The 21,346-nt window shown below is 47.6% G+C and overlaps 1 protein-coding gene across 3 annotated transcripts in view; it reads right to left on the bottom strand.

Annotated features, from left to right (window-relative positions):
- MYO7A (myosin VIIA) overlaps positions 1-21,346 on the bottom strand; it is an 86,879-nt gene that overhangs the window by 25,512 nt on the left and 40,021 nt on the right. For all 3 annotated transcript variants that reach the window (XM_068988940.1, XM_068988941.1, XM_068988942.1), the window contains exons 21-29: positions 16,730-16,939; positions 16,136-16,339; positions 15,693-15,869; positions 15,154-15,243; positions 13,664-13,791; positions 10,859-10,985; positions 9,542-9,661; positions 8,997-9,170; positions 7,638-7,865 (exon numbers count right to left, since the gene is read on the bottom strand). In XM_068988940.1, the coding sequence (XP_068845041.1) occupies positions 7,638-7,865; positions 8,997-9,170; positions 9,542-9,661; positions 10,859-10,985; positions 13,664-13,791; positions 15,154-15,243; positions 15,693-15,869; positions 16,136-16,339; positions 16,730-16,939 (1,458 nt within the window). The remainder of the gene's footprint in view (positions 1-7,637; positions 7,866-8,996; positions 9,171-9,541; positions 9,662-10,858; positions 10,986-13,663; positions 13,792-15,153; positions 15,244-15,692; positions 15,870-16,135; positions 16,340-16,729; positions 16,940-21,346) is intronic.

Below are 21,346 nucleotides of genomic sequence, written 5' to 3'. Positions count from 1 at the left end.
CCACCAGACTAACTTTGCAACAAATGCTAAAGAAACTTCTCTAGACAGAAAAGTCTACAACTAGAAACAAGAAAATAATGACTGGGAAAGCTCACTGGTAAAAGCAAACATACAGTAAATGTAGGAAATCATTTACACACAAAGATGGTATCAAGCCCAGCAATTGTGAGAAGAGGGTGCAAATGCAGGATATTAGAAATGCATTTGAAATGAAGCGACCAGCAACTTAAAACAATCATGGATACATGTAGACTGCTATATTGAAACTTCATGGTAACCACAAACCAAAAATCTACAATAGATACACAAAAAAAAAGAAAAAGGAATCCAAACACAACACTAAATATAGTCATCAAATCACAAGAGGAGAGAACAAAAAAGGAAGAGAAGAAGCAAGAATTACAAAAACAATCCCAAAACAGTTAACAAAATGGCAGTAAGAACATGCGTAAGTGAGTGCTAAGTCACTTCAGTTGTGTCCAACTCTTTGCGACACTATGGGCTGTAGCCTGCCAAGCTCCTCTGCCCATGGGATTCTTCAGGCAAGAATACTGGAATGGGTTGCCATGCTCTCCTCCAGGGGATCTTCCCAACCCAGAGACTGAGCCAGTGTCTCTTACATCTCCTGCACTGGCAGACAGGTTCTTTACCACTATCGCCACCTGGGAAGCATGCTGCTGCTGCTAAGTCGCTTCAGTCGTGTCCGACTCTGTGTGTCCCCATAGACGGCAGCCCACCAGGCTCCCCCGTCCCTGGGATTCTCCAGGCAGGAACACTGGAGTGGGTTGCCATTTCCTTCCCCAATACATGAAAGTGAAAAGTGAAAGGGAAGTCACTCAGTTGTGTCTGACTCTTAGTGACCCCATGGACTGCAGCCTACCAGGCTCCTCCATCCATGGGATTTTCCAGGCAAGAGTACTAGAGTGGGGTGCCTTTGCCTTCTCCCAATAAGAGCATACATATTGGTAATTACCTTAAATGAAAATGAATCAAATGCTACAACCAAAAGACATACACTACCTGAATGAATACAAAACCAAGACCCATGTATACTCTGTCTACGAGAAACCCACTTCAGATGTAGGGACATACACAGACTGAAAGTGAGGGGATGAAAACACACATTCCATGCAAATAGGCATCAAAAGAAAGCTGGAGTAGTAACACTCCTGTTAGACAAAATAGGCTTTAAAATAAAGACTGTTATAAAAGACAAAGGAGGACACTACATAATGACCAAGGAGTCAATCCAAGAAAAAACTACTATAAATATATATGCACCCAACATAGGGGCACCTCAGTATATAGGGCAAATGCTAACAGCCATGAAAGAATGTATTGACAGTGACACACTAATAGTGGAGGACCTTAACACCCCATTTACGTCAATGGACAGATCATCCAGACAGCAAATCAATAAAGAAACACAGGTCTTAAATGACACATTAGACCAGGTGTTCAGTTCAGTTCTCGCTCAGTCGTGTCCGACTCTTTGTGACCCCATGAATCGCAGCACGCCAGGCCTCCCTGTCCATCACCATCTCCCAGAGTTCACTCAGACTCGTGTCCATCGAGTCCGTGATGCCATCCAGCCATCTCATCCTCAGTCGTCCCCTTCTCCTCCTGCCCCCAATCCCTCCCAGCATCATAGTCTTTTCCAATGAGTCAACTCTTTGCATCAGGTGGCCAAAGTACTGGAGTTTCAGCTTTAGCATCATTCCTTCCAAAGAAATCCCAGAGTTGATCTCCTTCAGAATGGACTGGTTGGATCTCCTTGCAGTCCAAGGGACTCTCAAGAGTCTTCTCCAACACCACAGCTCAAAAGTATCAATTCTTTGGCACTCAGCCTTCTTCACAGTCCAACTCTCACATCCATACATGACCACAGGAAAAACCATAGCCTTGACTAGACGGACCTTAGTCGGCAAAGTAATGTCTCTGCTTTTGAATATGCTGTATAGGTTGGTCATACCTTTCTTTCCAAGGAGTAAGCACCTTTTAATTTCATGGCTGCACTCACCATCTGCAGTGATTTTGGAGCCCAAAAAAATAAAGTCTGACACTGTTTCTACTCTTTCCCCATCTATTTCCCATGAAGTGATGGGACTGGATGCCATGATCTTCGTTTTCTGAATGTTGAGCTTTAAGCCAACTTTTTCACTCTCCTCTTTTACTTTCATCAAGAGGCTTTTTAGCTCCTCTTCTTTAACGGATATTTATAAAGCATTTCACCCAAAAGCAGCAAATGCACATTCTTTTCCAGAGTAGATCACATGCTGGGCCATAAAGCTAGCCTTAATAAATAAAAAGTGAAATCACATCAAGCATCTTTTCTGACCATAAAACTAAGAAATTAGAAATCAGCAACAAGAAAAAAAAATGTAAAAAAAAAAAAAAACCACAGACACATGGAGGATAAACAATAGGCTACTAAATAATCAATGGAGAAATCAAAGGGGAAATCAAAAATTTCCTAGAGACAAATGAAAACAAAAACATGATAATCCAAAACCTGTGGAATGCAGCAAAACTGTTCAAAAGGGAAGTTCATACAATATAATCTTACATCACATAAGAAGAAAAATCTCAAATAAACAATCTAACATTACATCAAAAGCAACTAGAGAAAGAAGAACAGAGCCCAAAGTTAGTGGAAGGAAGAAAATCATAAATATCACAGTAGAAATAAATGAAACAGAGACGAAGAAAATAATCCCAAAGATTAATGAAACTAAAAGCTGCTTCTTCAAAAAGATAAGACTGATAAACCTTTAACCAGACTCATCAAGAAAAAAAGGGAGAGGGGGCAAATCAATAAAATTGGAAATGAAAAAAGCAGAAATTACAATACCAGTGAAATACAAAGGATTTTGAGACTACTACAAGCAACTATATGCCAATAAAATGGACAGTCTAGAGGAAGTGGACAAATTCTTAGAGATGTACAATCTTCCAGAACTGAACCTAGAAGAAATAGAAAATACAAACAGACCAATCACAAGTACTGACGTTGAAACTGTGATTTAAAAACTTCAAACAAACAAAAAAATCCAGGACCAGATGCCTTCACAGACTAATTCTATCAAATATTTAGAGAAGGACTGACATCTATATTTCTGAAACTGTTTCAAAAAATTGCAGAGGAAACAACACTCCCAAACTCATTCTATGAGGCCACCATCACCCTGATACCAAAACCAGACAAAGATATCACCAAGAAGAAGAAAATCACTGATGAACACAGACACAAAAACCCTCAACAAAATACAAGCAAACCAAATTGAACACTACAGTAAAAGGCTCATGAACCATGATCAAGTGAGATTTATCCCAGGGATGCAAAAATTCTTCAATATTGGCAAATCAATATGATCAACCTAATACATGCAGAAAACTGAGGAATAAAAACAATACGGTCAACCTCATACAAGCAGGAAAAGCTTTTGACAGAATTCAACAGCCATATGTGATCAAAACTCTCCAGAAAGTGGGCATAGAGAGAAACTAATTCAACATAACAAAGACCATATATGACAAAACCACATCTAACATCCTTCACCATGGTGAAAAACTGAAAGTATTTCCTTTAAGACCAAAAACAAGAGAAGGATGTCCACTCTTGCCCCTTTTATTCAATGTAGTTTTGGAAGTTGCAGCCATGTCAATCAGAGAAGAAACAGAAATAAAAGGAATCCAAACTGAAAAAGAAGTAAAATAGTCACTGTCTGCATATGGTATGATACTACACAGTAAGTCCCCTACATACGAACCTTCAGGTTGTGAACTTTCAAAGGTGTACACGTGTTTGCATGTCCAGGCACATAAGTCAGTTCATGCATCTGGCATACATTGTCACGTGTGTGCACCCTCTCCGAGTGGCTGTGCATCTGTGTACTTTACTGCACAGTACTGTGTAGCGTACAGTAGCACATTATCTTTATTTCAAGCTAGATTTGCAAGAGGATGACTTTGTTGAACTCCTTGCTATGCAACACAAGGAGTTTACTAATGAAGACCTGATGGAACTGGAGGCCCAGACAAAGGACAGAGACAAGAGGAAGAAGTAACCAAACAGATTCATGACACAGGGAACGGCAAGATCTTCTGGATTTGAGGAGGCACTATCAGTTTTGAGGCACAAAACCTAAGCACAGAACAGTGCACAAAGCTTGCAGCTGCTGTTTAGAATGCCATCCAGGGCTACTGTGTCATGATGATGAGAAAAAAAGAGCTTCTACCCAGACATCACTGGATCATTTTTTCAAGAGGGTAGATAGAATTGAATCCAGCAAGGAGCCAGAACCTGTGCCGTCAGTGTCAGACATGAGTGAGATTGCAGCTTGCCCTCCATCTCCTGGTGCTGGTGATCCTTCAGCTCTACCATCTCCCACCTCCTCTCCCTCCTTCTTGCCTGTTTACTCAATGCCAGCCTCTCTATGCCAGCTGTTGTACTGTACTTTGAAGGTACTACATGCAAGATTAGAAATGTTTTATTTTGTTGTCTATTATGTGTTATTTGTGTGAAAAGTACTATAAGACTATATAGTACACTACCATATAGCTGATTGTGTTAGTTGGATACCTGTCAGACATAAACAAATTAGACTCATGAATGCACTCTCAGAACAAAACTCGTTCAAATGTAGGGGACCTACTGTACATGGAAAATCCTAAAGATGCTACCAGAAAACTACTAGAGCTCATGAATGAACTTGGTAAAGTTTCAGGCTACAAAATTAATATGAAGAAATATCTTGCATTTCTATACACTAACAACAAAAATCAGAAAGAGAAATTAAGGAAACAATCCCATTTACCATCACATCTAAAACAATAAAATACCTAGAAATAGACCTATGTAAGGAGGCAAAAACCCTGTACTCTGAAAACTGTAAGATGTTGATGAAAGAAACTGAAGGTGACAAAAACAGATGGAAAGATATACCATGTTCTTAGATTAGAAGAATCAATATTGTCAAAGTGTCTATACTGTCCAAGGCAATCTATGGATTCAATGCAATCCCTCTCAAATCACCAATGGCATTTTTCACAGAACTAAAATAAAAACCTTTAAAATCTGTATAGAGACACAAAAGAACCTGAATAGCCAAAGCAATCTTGAGAAAAAAGAAAAACGGAGCTGGAGGAATCAGGCTCTCTGACTTCAGACTATTTACTACACAGCTACAGTCAAAACAGTATGGCACTGGCACACAAGTAGAAATATAGATCAATGGAACATGATAGAAAGTCCAGAAATAGACCCAGGCACCTCTGATCAATTAATGTATGACAAAGGAGGCAAAACTACACAATGGAGAAAAGACAGTCTCTTCAATAAATGGTGCTGGGAAAGCTGGACAGCTCCATGTAAAAGAATGAAATTAGAACACTCTCTAACACCATACACAAATATCAGCCCAAAATGGATTAAAGACCTAGATGTAAGACTGGATACTATAAAACTCTTGGAGGAAAAGATAGGCAGAACATTCTGTGACATAAATTGCAGCAATATTTTTTCCAATCCATCTCCTAGAGTAGTGAAAATAAAAACAAAAAGAAACACGTAGGAAACTCAAATGCTTTTGCACAGCAAAGGAAATCACCCACAAAACAAAAAGATAACAGAATGGGAGAAAATATTTGCAAACAATGCAACCAATAAGGAATTAATCTCTAATATGTACAAACAACTCATGCAACTCAGCAGCAAACAAACAACCTAATCAAAAAATGGGCAGACGATCTAAATAGACATTTCTCCAAAGACATACAGATGGTCAAAAAGCACATGAAAGATGGTCAGTATCACTAATTATATCAGAGAAACACAAATCAAAACTACAGTGAAGTATTACCTCACACCCAATCAGAAAGGCCATATTCAAAAAGTCTACAAGTAATAAATGCTGGCAAGGATATGGAGAAAAGGGAACCCTCCTACCCTGCTGATGGGAATGTAAATTTGGCATGGCTGTTGAACAACTAAGCACAGCACACTATGGAAACAGCATGACAGGTCTTTTAAAAACTAAAAATAGAACTACCATGTGATCTGACATTCTCACTCCTGGGCATATATCCAGAGAAACCCATACTTTGAAAAGATATATGTGCCCCAGTGTTCACTGCAGCGCTGTTTATAATAGCCAAGACATGCCAAGCAACCTAAATGTTCATCAACAGAGAAATGGATAAAGAATATGTCGTGAAAGCGTTAGTCGCTCAGTCATGTCTGACTCTCTACAACCCCATGGACTGTAGCCAGCCAGGCTCCTCTGTCCATGGAATTCTTCAGGCAAGAATACTGGAGTGGGTAGCCATTCCCTTTTCCAGGGGATCTTCCCAACCCAGGGATCGAACTCAGGTCTCCCACACTGCAGGCAGATTCTTTACCATCTGAGCCACCAGAGAAGCCCAAGAATATGTCATGCATATTTATATACACAAAAGAATATTGCTGTTTAGTTGCTAAGTTGTGTCCAACTCTTGCAACCCCATGGACTATAGCCCACCAGGATCCTCTGTCCATGGGATTTCCCAGGCAAGAATACTGCAGTGGATTGCCATTTCTTTCTTCAGGGGATCTTCCCAAACCAGGGATCGAACACACGTCTCCTGCTTGGCAGGTGGATTCTTTACCACTGAGCCATCTGGAAAGCCCCACAATAGATTATTCAACCATTAAAAAGAATGAAATAATGCCATTTGCAGCAACATGGATGGACCCAGAGATTATCATACCAAGTAAAGTAAGTCAATGAAAGACACATATCATATGATATCTCTTATATGTGGAATCTAAGAAAAATTATACAAATGAACTTATTTACAAAACAGAAAAAGACATGCTGACTCCAAAAATAAATTTTGGGTTACCAAAGAGGAAAAGAGTGTGGGATAAATTTGGAGGTTGGGATTAACATATATACACTACTATGTGTATTAATAAAATAGATAATTAATAAGGATCTACTATATAGCACAGGGAATTCTATCAATACTCTCTAATAAGCTATATGGGAAAAGAATCCAGAGAAGAATAAATATATGTTCATGTATAACTAAATCACTTTGCTGTAAACCTGAATCTAACACAATATTGTAAATCAAATATACTCCAATATAAATAAATAAGTAAATAAAATGATTTGGTAGAGATTTTTTAAAAAAGAACAATACAGCACGTTGTGAAGCATGTACTCTGCGCCACGCAGTCACTAGAGCAGGGCAGGAACACCTCCCACAGGCAGGATTCAGGCTATTCTTCAAAGCCCTCGCTCCAGTGTGCCATGCTCAGTCACTTCAGTCATGTCTGACCCTGTGGACTGTAGCCTGCCAGGCTTCCCTGCCCGTCACTATCTCCCTGAGTTTGCTCAGACTCACGTCCATTGAGTTCGTGATGCCATCCAGCCATCTCATCCTCTGTCGCCCCCTTCTCCTCCTGCCTTCCATCTTTCCCAGCCTACGGGGCTGGTGTTAAATCTAAGAGGAGCCTAGACGACACCCTGCCTCCGTGTGGCTAACCTTCCCACTCGCTGATGGTGAGCCAGGGATAGCAACGCTCAGCCAAACTCAGCAAACAGGCAACTAAGAAGCAAGCAAGCTCAGCCAGAAAATTAGCTCTCACTCACCTTCTCACACCTGTACTCCCCAAACTTGACCCCTCGCACCACCTGCTGGTAGATGAGGTTAGTGGCCACATTGTCTTCTGAGGGGTTGTGCCAGGGCGTGAAGACCTCCTTGCGGAAGAAGAGCCTCCACGGGGCGTTGCGCTCCTGGGCACCCTGCTCCTTGGCGTACTGTTCACACTGGGAGATAGCGTCCATGACGTGGTCGCTGCCACTGCCCAGGGAGGACACCTGCAGGCAGAGGGTTAGAGGTCACCCAGCGGAAGGGTGAGCAGGCAGGGAAGGACTGCAAGGAGCCATCAACTGCGCCAGCTGTTCTGGTTCAGATGGAAAACCAAGGCTCAGGGCAAGGAGCGGTCTGCCCAGGTCACCCAGGAGGCAGACCAGCAGAGGGGAACCCCTGGATCCCACCACGGGCACTGAGCTGGCACAGCAACCAAGAGATTCCTATTTCCTAATGGAAGCTTTTTGTGAAACTCTGATGGGCACATAGTCACTGAAGACACAGAAGTGTCTGTTGGTGAGAGAAATGGCATCAGAAAACATGTTGCCATCACTGGACCTGCTAGGATGGGGGGTGGAGGCATCTCTGCGGCCTGTGGTGATCCTGGGTGTGCGGGCAAAAGTTACCCACATCCAGACCCAGCTCAGCTTCTCTGGTAGCTCAGTGGTAAAGAATCCATCTGCCAATGCAGGAGACACAAGAGATGCAGGTTCGATCCCTGGGTCAGGAAGATCCCCTGGAGAAGGAAATGGCAGATTCCCCAGAAAAGGAAATGCAACCCACTCTAGTATTCTTGCCTTGGCAAATCCCATGGACAGAGAAGCCTGGTGGGTCATAGTCCACGGGGTCGCACAGAGTCAGTCACGACTTAGCGACGAACCAACAACAAGGCCGGGCTCAGCAGAGAAGGCTCCAGGCCCATATGTGCCCCGAGAGGCATACAGTCTAGGTCTAGGTGGTCCAAAACAAGTGCAAAGAAACTACCGTTCCTGATAAGGAATCATAAGTCTATTTGCAAACAGGAAAACTGGACCTCAGAGCCAGTGGCTCTCTCTCCACCATGCTCTTTCTCTGTCATCAGCAGAGGGTTGGATCCACCTGGGCACCTATGCGTGCAGCGAGCCCTGGGCTTCAATCTCCGTTGTGTGGTTGGGTTTCTCTTTAGGTGCTTAGGATCCCTCCATGACCCTAAGGAGCTGGGGCAGGACCAGGGTTCCCACTGGTTTACGGAGGAGGTAACTGAGGCCCTGGAAGTAACCGTGCAAGGGCGCTCGAGCCGGTAGGTGGTGGCACTGGGGTGGGAGCTGGTGGGCGGCCCTGGCGGTGCCAGGAGGAGGGGGCTTCCGGGCTGGCCTCACCTTATCAAACAGGGCGATGTAGAGGGAGAACCCGAAGCGATCCTTGAGCGAGATCTTGTCAGCCAGCGCATTGCAGAGCTCCTTGGCCGTGGTCGCCGAGTCCGTCAGCAGCGTCTTGGTGGTCCCGTCCATGAACGTCACAGGCAACATGATGGGCTTCTTGGACTTGGTGGCCTGAAAGTGACCCAGGAGAGTTTGTGGGAATCCTTTCACTTCAGAACATCTCACTCCCTCTGGGCTCCCAGCTCCCTCTGGAGATGGAGCCCTCAGACCTAAACATCCCACAGCACATTGCCTGTCCCTGGTCACAGGTGAAGCCATTGAGACACAGAGGAACACCCACCAAGTCACGTTGACTATAAAGCCAGCAGATGGAGTCATTGCCCACTGGGGGCTTTCCTGTTCCAGGGGCTTGAGACTCCAGAACTTGAGGGTGCGTGCTTGAAAGACCACAGAATCCCAAAGCAGGGAATGTTTCCAGGGCACTGGAGTGTATGGTGACACAAGCGCGCACACACACAAGCACACACGCCCGGGGGCCGCACCTGCAGCTCCAGCCAGCTGGGCGGCTGTGTTCGTGTCCCGTTGACAAAGGTCCTCCTGAGTCGCTCCTCACAGTATGGGGCGTAGCCAGGGGGTCCCCCATGGATGAAGTTCCGCAGGTACTACGGACAGAGGACCAGCTCAGGGGACCCCACTCCAGCCTCCCTTGGCCTCCCCACCTGTGAGACAGGCTGATAGGCTGGGACCTGGGACCCTTCGCCAGAGTGCTTGCACCTACACAAATATTTCCTTGAGCAACAAAATACAAAGAAACCAAAAGGGACTGAAAATAACTGCACAGGTGCAGTGGGAGCAATTATGAACAATAAGATACCAAAAAAGCCAGAAACCAACTGCCATTTCTGAGCTGCTGCGAGCAGAGGCAGGGACTTTTCCATGAGCCCTGCACACAGCACCACCACCAAGGGGGTGGGCAGACAACCCCTGATCTGCCCCACCAATCCGTCCCCACCCTCACCTCATTTAAGGAGCCAGGGAGCAAGCAGCGGCACCCGTTTCTTGTTCTTGCTCCCTTGTACCGCAGCACCAGCCTCAGTAAAGCCTTGCCTGAATTTCACGTCTGGCCTCTTATCAACTTCTATTGATTAAAAGGTTCATGGACCCAGGTCAGTAACACCTGGACCATCAGAGCAACTTTCCCAGGTCTCCTGCCTCTGGTTCCTCCACCCACAACCTGCTTCTGGGGACACCTCCATCCACGCCCCTCCTCAGCTTCCCAGGGCTCCCCACTGCCCTCTAGATCAAGTCCACGTGCCTCACACTGACAAAAAGGCTGCGACAATCCAGGCCTTTCTAGTCTTAGCCATGCCTCTGGCCTCACCCCACACACCAGCCCTGCCCTGCACCCAGCTTAACTGCTCCTCTTCCTCCAGGGTCCACCTCCCTGACCCCTCCACGCCTCATAGTGCTGACCAGCTGGGCTGATCCGGCTGTCAGCTGCTCTGCCTCTGTGTCCCCAGCACCCAGAGCCTGGCACCCAGGGTCCCAAAAGCGCCTCAGATGAACTGAAGTGCTTCAGACCAGCATGTGGAAGGTCCCGGAGATACTGCTGTCAAACTCAGCGTCTGCATAAATCAAGTGGGGCCAGGCGAGTCAGAAGTGAAGTGGTGGGTGCCTAGGAGGAGGGCCAGGAAGATGGGCCCCGCAGAGGCCGGGAGGTCTGGGAGGAGATGACCTGGGCAGGACCTCACTGCCAAGCCCCTCTGCCCTCTGAGGTGCTTCTCCGTGCTCTGCTCCTTGACACCAGAGACCGAGCCCAGTTCCCCTTCCCATCCCTGGAGGCCAAAAGCCTCCCCTACCTTAACGAACTTCTCAGAGGGGGCGAAGCAGCCCACGCAGAGGGACACGAGGATCCAGCCCCGGGCATAGCTGCTCTTGGAGGGGTTGTGAGTGAGCTGCTTGCTGACCTGGCAGTAGATCTCATCCCTAAGCAGAGTGGGACACAAGGGAGGGAGCCAGACTGTCTCAGAGGGAAAGCCTACCCTCCATCCCAGCAGCAGATGAGATGCCTGCTCCCCCACCTGAAAGGGATGACCCAGGAGGAGGGAGGTCAGTGGGACCAGGTGGGGAAGGCTGAGCCCAGGGCTCTGGGGAGGGTCTGGCTTTGGAGGAGACAGACTCATCGGACATGAAGCACGTTCATACCTGACTCCAATCCAGAGCCCAGGGCCTCCGATCCACAGGGTGGTGCACACCCTGCTCTGGGCACGGGGCCATGGTCAGTAATGACCACTCTGATGGGAAGCACAGGCTCCATCCCCCCCCTCACCCCTCACCAAGCTGCATGGCCTGGGCAGGTGAGTTCACCTCTGAGCCCCACCCACAGTCTCAGCAGCAGGTACAACTTCCACTAATGGAAACTGGCAGAGCAGGAAACGGGAAAAACATCTGGGGAGTTTCTCTGGGGGAGGAAATGAGTAGGGACTTTGATGTTCTCTTGATATGTTTCCTTATGTTTGAATATTTAAGTGGCCATGTATTACTTTTGATCCCTGGGTCAGGAAGATCCCCTGAAGGAGGAAATGGCAACCCACTCCAGTATTCTTGCCTGGAAAATTCCATGGGCAGAGGAGCCTCGCGGACTGGCAGTCCATGGGGTCGCAAAGAGTCGGACATGACTGAGCAAGTGAGCACACACGCATTACTTTTGTAGTCAGATAAAACAATGAAGGTAGTTTTTTGTTTTGTGTTGATTTCATTTTAAAGGGAAGTGATAGCACCCTCCTTATAAGATTGTTGTGAAGTAAAATGAGCCAAGGCTTATACAGCCCCTGGCACGATGCCCAGCATAGTAAACCCCCAAAGATGCCAGCCTAGCTAAACCTTAAGATGCTGCCTATCCATTCAGGGCCAAAGGCTGGCCCCACCGTGGTGCAGTAACCACCAGGGGGCACTCACTGCTTTTCTTCTCTCTTAGAAGGGCAGGTTTCTAATTCAGTGGCTCCCCAATTTTGAGAGCTCACAGACCAATACAACTTCAAAATAAATTCTGGAAGTTGCTAACTTACTAAGTTGAATAGCTTATAATTTAATTGTCATCAACTTATAATGACGAATAAGGACATTTAAAACACACCAAATACACAGCACCTGCCCACTATCTATATCACAATCATTCTATAAAACAAAGGTAATTTTAATATCCAAAAAGTAGGAAGGGCAAAACCTCAGAACAAAGAACCATGTTTTAAATAAATCAAACTTAGAAACATCCTTATTTTCCCCATCTTGTCACAGACCAGTAGCTGGAAGCCCTGACCCTGTTCACTTTCTGAGCAGGGATATGGAGGTCGAGAGAAGGGAGGGATTAGTCAGGGACCCTCAGAGAGTCTGCACCTAGGCTTCTGACTCAGTCCATGGCTCCTGGCACTGTGTTATTTAGAAGCACCACTTAAGGTCTGATGATGAGATTAATTAGGAGGTAAATTCTTGACCCTTAAACATACCTAGAGCAATTACCTTTTCTCCCCAGGGGCTGACAGCCCCAAGTGCTACATCTGGTGAGCAAGGTAGTAACTGGCCTCAAGGAGCAATGAAAGAGAGGCCAGTGACCCCTGGGCAAACCTCTTCCCTTCTCTGGACCTCCTGTCTCCTATTGGTAAAATGATGCTTGACTGCCCCACCCACCCCATCCTGCTATTCTCCCAGCCAACACACATGAGTTCGTGGTCGGCTCTCCTAACCAGACATCTGTGCAGATGGAGTTCTCAGAAAAACCGTGTTTTCAAGCAACTGATGCAGCTGAGTTGATTCCTTAATTGCTCCTGAAAAGTCACAGACCATCCCAGCTCCTCCGCAACACCCCAGGGACCCAACAAAGGCCTCTCCTTGGCCTGGGTGGGGAAGGGGGGCATGTGCTGGATGCCTTCTGACCACAGTAACCCTGAGTACAGGCCTGGGCGGGGTGCACTGAAGGTGCCGGCAGGGATGGGTTACACATCAGATAATGCTAATAGCCAACAGCTACCATCTACTGAGTGCCCACTATGGAGGTCCTAGGTCACACTTTCCATAGTTTTATCTGCCCACAAGCCTACAAGGTAGGTACTATTATCATTCCATCTTAACAGAGGAAGAAACTGAAGCTTGCAAAGATAAAATCACTCTACCAAGACTACACAACCAGCTACCAGCAGAGCTAAACCCAGGCCTGCTTGGCTTAATCAGTTGCTAAATTGGACTGCAAGGAGATCCAATCAGTCCATCCTAAAGGAGATTACTCCTGGCTGTTCATTGGAGGGACTGATGTTGAAGCTGAAGCTCCAATACTTTGGCCACCTGATGCAGAGAGCTGACTCATTTGAAAAGACTGTGAGGCTGGGAAAGATTGAGGGCAGGAGGAGAAGGGGACGACAGAGAATGAGATGGTTGGATGGCATCACCGACACAATGGACATGGGTTTGGGTGGACTCGGGGAGGGAGGCCTGGCGTGCTGTGGTTTATGAGGTTGCAAAGAGTCAGACACGACTCAGTCAGAGCGACTGAACTGAACTGAAAGTGACGGAGCCACGATTCTGCCACCCAAAGCCTTGTGGGCTGCAAGAGCGGGATGGCTCCCCCTGCCAGCTGCCCCCTCCCTGAGCCCCGGCCCTCAGGCACTGACCGCAGTGCTGGCCGCAGGATGCCGTTGCCAATGACGAAGTGCAGCTTCTCCAGGTTGGAGGTGGGCCGGTCCTCCAGCATGCTGTTGCCCTGCACTGTGGACTCGCCGTCGTGCAGCCTCTTGGTCACCTGGGACACAAGGGAGGGCGGAGGCTCAAGCAGGCTCTCCCGCGTGCCTGAGTCTGCCCACTCCCCGGGAAAGCAGAACTCTGGGAGTGGCCAGAGAGCTGGCTCCTCAGTACCATCATACCACTGGCCCTGTGCAGGACAGACGCTGGGTCGACGCCTGGCCCACACAGCCGGGGGGCGCTGGCCTGGTGCCACCCCCTTATGAGGACAAGGCTCCTCTGCAATCTCCCTGACAGTGCTCCCTGCAGGGAGGTCCCCCCAGGCAGGGTAGGGGCTGCTCCTCTGACCCCTGATGGGATCCCTAGCTCTCTAAGATGGGCCGCACACCACTCCGACAGCCAGAGTCTACCCGCCTTCCAAGCACCACCATCACCCATCATTAGTACCCTGGCCCCATGCCAACAGCCTCCGGCCTGGGTTCTTTCAAATGGACTTCTCTTCTCAGGTTCCACACAGCCCACAGCACCAGCCCCACCCTGTGCCCAGAGACATGGAGCAGGTGAGAGGGTGAATGGTGGGAGCATGCCCCTGCAGACAGGAAGGGCTCCAGAGGGCCTCGTGTCCGCTGAGCACCCACAGTCAGCATCTCAAGCCATCATCCTAGGAACCCACTAGCAGGCGTTTTTCTTCTCTGGGTGCCTTGGCTATCGAGCAGAGCTGGGATTCAAATCTGAGGCTACGAAGCTATCAGACCAGACTGGAGGGTCTGATGGGGAACAAGAGGAAGACAAAGGCAAGGCAGGCTCAAGAAGTCCCAGAGGAGCAGCCTGAGCCTGTCTTGGGAAAGGCTTCCTGGAGGAGGTGACCCCAAAGCACAGAAGAGGAAGGCAAAATTTTAAGCAGAGGGACCAGTGTGCAGAAAAGCAGAGGCTTGGAGGAGCCAGTCCCTCTGTACCATGAATGCCTTCATGTCTGTCGGCCTTCACAGCCTGGACAGTCCTGGAGCAAGGGGCCAGGACAGTGCTCAGAAAACACAAAACATAAATGAATTAATTCAAACAAACTAATAGTGCTAATGCCCCAAGGATACTCTTAACCCACAGAAATGTTTTCATCAGTTAAAAAGTCCCTGGATCAGAGGCAGTGAGTCCATGCCCTGGCAAGAAAGGTCTTCCCTCCCACCATCTGGGGAGGGCCTCTCCAGCCCTGCCCAGCTCCTATATGACCCCTCTTCCGGGAAGCCCCCCTGACCGGCCCCAGACTGAGCATAGCACCCTCTTCCTTGCATCCCGTCTGCCTGATCACACCTAACACTGTCCTGCCAGCCACCCTGGTCCCCTGAGAACAGGCAGGATCCATTCATGTCCTTGTAGGTCCCAAGCCCAGTCTAGGCCACCAAGGCTGTGCAGGGTCTGCTCTCACCTCCTCTGTCAGTTTGGACTTCTTTTTCAAGGTCAAGTGCACCAGCTTGTGCCTCACACTGCTCTTCTTTTGCCCATCAGGGAGCTGGGCCTGCAGGACAAACAAGGGTCAAGGTCAAGTGACTGGGCCATCAATAATGACAAGAGCACTTGACAGTGTAGCCAGAATTAGCTCAAGCCCACACTAACATTTACAACATATACCTTACCTTGCCGCTCCAACCCACCATCAGTCAAGTGGCAGATGGGAAAACAGACTCTGAGAAGTACAGTAACCCACAAACCACCCTCTAACAAGTCCAAATGGAAGCTGTCTCTGACTGCAAAGCCTGTTTCAAGATCTGCCCCTGCCACGTGGCCTCAACAGTGGTCAGCACTCTACAGTCTATACGACGCTCACACATTCATTCTCAGGAGTAGACAGAGCAGGGCAAGGGTCGGGGGGGAGGCAGGGGCAGTTTTTGTATGTCCTTCTGCTGAAGACCTTAAGGCTGGGGATGGCCTGGGTGGGACAGTAGCCACCGGGCACCCGGGACTCACCTCACCCTCGCCCTGCAGGGCCTGCAGCTCCCTCTTGTAGGTCTTCTTGCCCAGGGTCTCGTAAATCTTGGTCATCACGGGAATCTTCTCGCTGCCATCACTCATGGCCGTGTGGTACCTGGGCTCTGGGAGGTCCCCCATGAACCGGAGGATGGTGATCCAGACTGCCAGGGCCGCCTGGGAGGCAGAGCCATGCCACTCAGAAAGCCCGAGCACAGGATGTTACCAAAGCCATCAAAATGACCCACAGAGAGGCTAGAGAACCCCAACCCACCCTCAACCAGAGGAGGACCACTGAGCTGAGTGTCTCTTGCTGTTCTCCAGGCCTTGCCCTGTGACCTGCCCCAGGCTGGGCGCCGGGTGAAGTCAGCCCTGGTCCCTGCACACCAGGGCCCCTGCCCCTCCACACCCATGCTGCCAGCACAGATGGTCCCAGCCCTCACCAGCTGATCACCCTCGTCGTCGTGGTATAGCAGTGGCTGCTTGAGTGGCCGCCGGGTGTAGGTATGCGTGGTCGTGCCCTGGAAGTAAGTGGCAGCGAACTTGGCGAATTTATACTCAGAGAGATCTTCCTCGTCCTCGTCGGGCAGGGGCAGCGCTGCGTCCAGGTCCTCTTCCACCATCTCCCTCCTCCCGCGCTCCAGGTCCTGGAGGGAGGAGACCAGTTCCCTGCCATGTGGGCAGACCTGGGGCTGAGCTAGGGGCCCCCCGCCCGTCCCTGAAGGGCCAGCTCTTCCTCCAGGAGCATACGGGTCTGTCCATCCAGTTCATTCCCAAGACAGAGCCCAGCGCATGGTAGGTCCTCAACACACAAACGAATAAAAGTTTGTGAATAGCCTTTGAGGGGGACAGTGGCTGGCCCAAGGTCACATTGCAGGCTGGTGGCTGGACAGGGCCTGGGACCTGCGGTCCCTGTCCCAGATCAGCACAGCTGCCTTCCGCTCAGAGGGGACCAGGTGGACTTTAACACAAAGTGGCACAAGGGGAGGGAAGGCCACCACACTAGGGCCTGTCCCAGTTCTTCTCCACCCTGGTACCTCGAAGCCACTAGGCGCCTGACCCTCCTGGCCTGGCAGGCCGCCCGAAGTCCCCAGGAAGCCAAACATCTTGTCCACCATGTCCGAGTGATTGACGGGCTCGTGGCGGGCCCTCTCCATCTGCTCCAGGAGTTCCTTCTTCCTCCGAGCCTCCTCCTTCTCCTTCAGCTCCCGCTCTGCATCCTCGCGGGCCAGCTGGGCCAGGCGCTCCTGAGAGGCGGGGGTGATGCTGCGTCAGAGAGCAAGCGCCCTGTGGGCCACCCGGGGCCATGCACTCTCAGTTCTCACAGCCCAGTGAAGACAGATGCCACACCAAGTCCAGACAGAAATGCCACCAGCCCTCAGGGCTCAGCTGGGACCACCTCCTCCAGGAAGCCCACTCAGGCTTCCCCAGCCAAAAGGGACCACACCGACCCAGAAATCCCAGAGCCACTGGGCAGAGGCTACAGACCAGTGCTGTACAATAGAAATATAATGCAATCCACCCTGGGTCGCAAAGTCAGACACAACTTGGTGACTAAATGACAACAATATACAGTGGCTACATTTAAAATAGTTCTTTTAAAAAATAGATCAATTTTAATAATGTACTTCATTTAACCCAATATTTCCAAAGTATTGAAACAGAGCAGGACTCTCTGATCCCTGCCCCACCTCTACCATACCTTTCACCCGTGGAAAACTTTAGTCAAAGAATAAGTTTAATCAGAGAAATGAGAAATGCTGAAACAAAGGAAAACAGTCTAAGGAGATTAGTAACAACAGTGTCATCTTGAAGCACAGTCAAGGACCTTTAGCTCTTTCTCAAGGGCTATAGATAATATTCTGAGCAGTATCCTGTGAGCTATCTTATAGATACCAGAACACCAAGTGGAGAAGTTAACTACATAATGACCAGACTGTACCCTGGACATGAGCCTCCACAATTCTGAGAACTGACTGCAAAGAAATGGGAACAAGTGCACCCCAGAACTGAAGATTAACTATACCTAAAACAACCCAGATGATGCTGGTCAGACCACTGATGACCAGTTGAAGATGCCTGTTAGAGATGACTGTGCTGTTTCTGCATGTAACCTCCCCCTAACTCTGTCTATAAATGCTCTCACCCCCTGCTTGTTCAGGGAAGGTGGGGTGGGAGCCAGCCTTTGGACAGATGTCTGCCACCCTCCCCTGCAGCTGCCAGCATCTGAAATAAAGCAAACTTTCCTCTCCACTAATCTGGCCTGCTTATTGGGCTTTTGAGCGGCGAGCAGCCAGACCCCCGGACACATACCTTTCGGTAACAGTATTATCTCTGCATGTAATTAATATTTAAAATATCTCAGCTATTTTATATTCCCTTGTTGTTGTTTTTTTTTTTCTCTCAACCAAGTCTTCAAAATCAAGCGTGTATTTGGGAATTCCCTGCCAGTGCAATGGTTAGGACTCAGTGTTTTCACTGTTGAGGGTCCAAGTTCAATCCCTGGTCAGGGATATGACTCTGCAACTTTTTATCCAGAGTTATCTCCCAGCTGAGGGCCTGGACCCACAGCCTTCTGACCCAGCCCAGAACAGGCACTTCATAGATCATAGCCTTGTCGTGGCAAAGGGGCTTGTGTAACTCAATGATGCTATGAGCCACCCAAGACAGACAGGTCAAAGCAGAGAGTTCTGACAAAACATGATGGAGGGGGAATGGCAGACCACTCCAGTATACTAGCTGTGAGAACCTCATGAACCGTATAAAAAAGCAAAAAGATATGACACCGAAAGATGAGCCTCCCAGGTCAGAAGGTCCGATATGCTCCTGAGGAAGAACAGAGGACAACTGCTAAAAGCTCCAGAAAGAGTGAAGCAGCTGGGCCAACGCAGAGACGATGCTCAGCCCTGGGTGTGTCTGGTGACGAAAGTAAAGTCCAATGCTATGTAACGAGCAATACTGACCAGGAACCTGGAATGTCAGGTCCATAAATCTGTAAACTGGACATGGTCAAGAAAGAGATGGCAAGAGTAAACATCAACATCTTAGGAATCGGTGAAGTCAAATGGATGGGAATGGGTGAATTTAATTCAGATGACCATTGTATCTATACAGTGGGCAAGAATCCCATAGAAGAAATGGAGTAGCCTTCATAATTAACAAGAGTCCGAAACGCAGTACTTGGGTGCAACCTTAAAAATGACAGAAATATCTCGGTTTGTTTCCAAGGCAAACCATTTGCCATCACAGTAATCCAAGTCTATACTCCAAACACCAGTGCCAAAGAAGCCATAGTTGATCAGTTCCATGAAGATCTAGAAGACCTCCTAGAACTAACACCAAGAAATGATGTCCTATTCATGATAGGTGATTGGAATGCAAAAGTTGAAGTCAAGAGATACTGTGATAACAGGCAAGTTTGGCCTTGGAGTACAAAATGAAGCAGGGCAAATGCTAACAGAATTCTTTCAGGAGAATGCACTAGTCATAGCAAACACCCTTTTTCAACAATACAGGAGACGACTTTGCACATGGATATCACCAAATATCAACGCTGAAATCAGATTGATTATATTCTTTGTAGCTGAAGATGGAGAAACTCTATACAGTCAGCAAAACAATATCTGGAGATGACTGTGGCTCAGATCATCAGCTCCTCATAGCAAAATGAGGACCTTAACTTTCTTTCCTACACTAAAGAAAGTGGGGAATACCACTAGGCCAGTTAGGTATGACTTAAATCAAATCCCCTATGAATATACAATGGAGGTGATGAATAGATTCAAGGAATTAGATCTAGTAAATAAAGTGCTTAAAGAACTATGGACAGAGGTCTGTAATACTGTACAGGAGGCAAAACACAAAATCATTCCAAAGAAAAAGAGATGCAGGAAGGCAAAGCGGTTGTCTAAGGAGGCTTACAAATAGCTGAGGAAAGAAGAGAAACAAAAAGCAAGGGAGAAAGGGAAAGGTACACCCAGCTAAATGCAGAGCTCCAGAGACCAGCAAGGAGAGACAAGAAGGCCTTCTGCAACGAACAATGCAAAGAAACAGAGGCAACAACAGAAGGGGTAAGACTAAAGATATCTCTAAGAAACTTGGAAATAGCAAAGGAAAATTTCATCCAAGATTGGCACAATAAAGGACAGAAATGGTAGAGACCCAGTAGAAACAGAAGAGATCAAGAAGAGGTGGAAAGAATACACAGAACTGTACAGAAAAGATCTTAACAACCCAGATAACCACGATGGTATTGTCTCTCACTCAGAGCCAGATATTCTGGAGTGTGAAGTCAGGTGGGCCTTAGGAAGCACTGCTGCCAATAAAGCTAGTGGAAGTGATGGAATTCCAGCAGAGCTATTTAAAATCCTAAAAGATGATTCTCTTAAAAGTGCTGCACTTAATATGCCAGTAAATTTGGAAAACTCAGCAGTGGCCACAGGACTAGAAAAGGTCAATCCTCATCCCAGTTCCCAAGAAGGGCAGTACTAAATAACGTTCAAACCCCCAGACAATTTCACTCATCTCCCATGCTGGTAAGCTTATGTTCAAAATCCTCCAAGCTAGGCTTCAGCATTATGTGAACCGAGAATGTCCAGATGTTCAAGCTGGATTTAGAAAAGGCAGATGAACCAGAGATCAAATTGCCAACATTTGCTGGATCATAGAGAAATCAAGGGAATTCCAGATCATTGACTACACTAAAGCCGTCGACTGTGTGGATCATAACAAACTGTGGAAAACTCTTGAAGAGATGGGAATACCAGACCATCTTACCTGTCTCCTGAAAAACCTGTATACAGGTCAAGAAGCAAGAGTTAGACCCTGTATAGAATAACTGACTGGTTCAGGATTGAGAAAGGAGTATGGCAAAGCTGTTTATTGTCACCCTGTTTATTTATACGCAGAGCACATCACGCAAAATGCAAAGCTAGATGAGTTACAAGCTGGAATCAAGACTGCCAGGAGAAATGTCAACAACCTCAGACACGTGGATGATACCATTCTAATGGCAGAAAGTGAAGAGGAACTAAAGATACTCTTGATGAGGGTAAAGGAAGAGAGTTTAAAAAGTCAGCTTAAAACTCAATATTAAAAAAAACTAATTGCATGGCATCTGGTCCGATTACTTCATGGCAAATAGAAGGGGAAAAGGTGGAGACAGTGACAGATTTCCTCTTCTTGGGCTGTAAAATCACTGCAGATGGTGACTGCAGCTATGAAATTAGAAGACGATTGCTTCTTGGCAAGAAAGCTATGACAAACCTAGACAGTGTGTTAAAAAGCAAAGACATCACTTTTCCAACTAAGGTCCGTAGAGTCAAGACTATAGTCTTTTCAGTAGTCACGTACAGATGTGAGAGCTGGACAATAAAGAAGGCAGAGTGCCAACAAATTGATATGGTGCTGGAGAAGGCTCTTCCTTGGACTGCAAGTTGATCAAACCAGTTAATCCTAAAGGAAATCAACCCTGAATATTCATGGGAAGGACTGATGCTAAAGCTGAAGTCCCAATACTTTGGCTACCTGATAGGAACAGCTGATTCACTGGAAAAGACCCTGAGGATGGTAAAGACTGAAGGCAGGAGAAGAAGGCAACAGAGGATGAGACGGTTGGATGGCATCATCAATTCAATGGACATGAACTTGGCCAA

This window comes from Capricornis sumatraensis, chromosome 16, assembly GCF_032405125.1.
Source record: "Capricornis sumatraensis isolate serow.1 chromosome 16, serow.2, whole genome shotgun sequence".
Lineage (NCBI taxonomy): Eukaryota > Metazoa > Chordata > Mammalia > Artiodactyla > Bovidae > Capricornis > Capricornis sumatraensis.
Note: the sequence above shows the minus strand (reverse complement) of the source record. Positions and strands in the feature narration are given on the sequence as shown.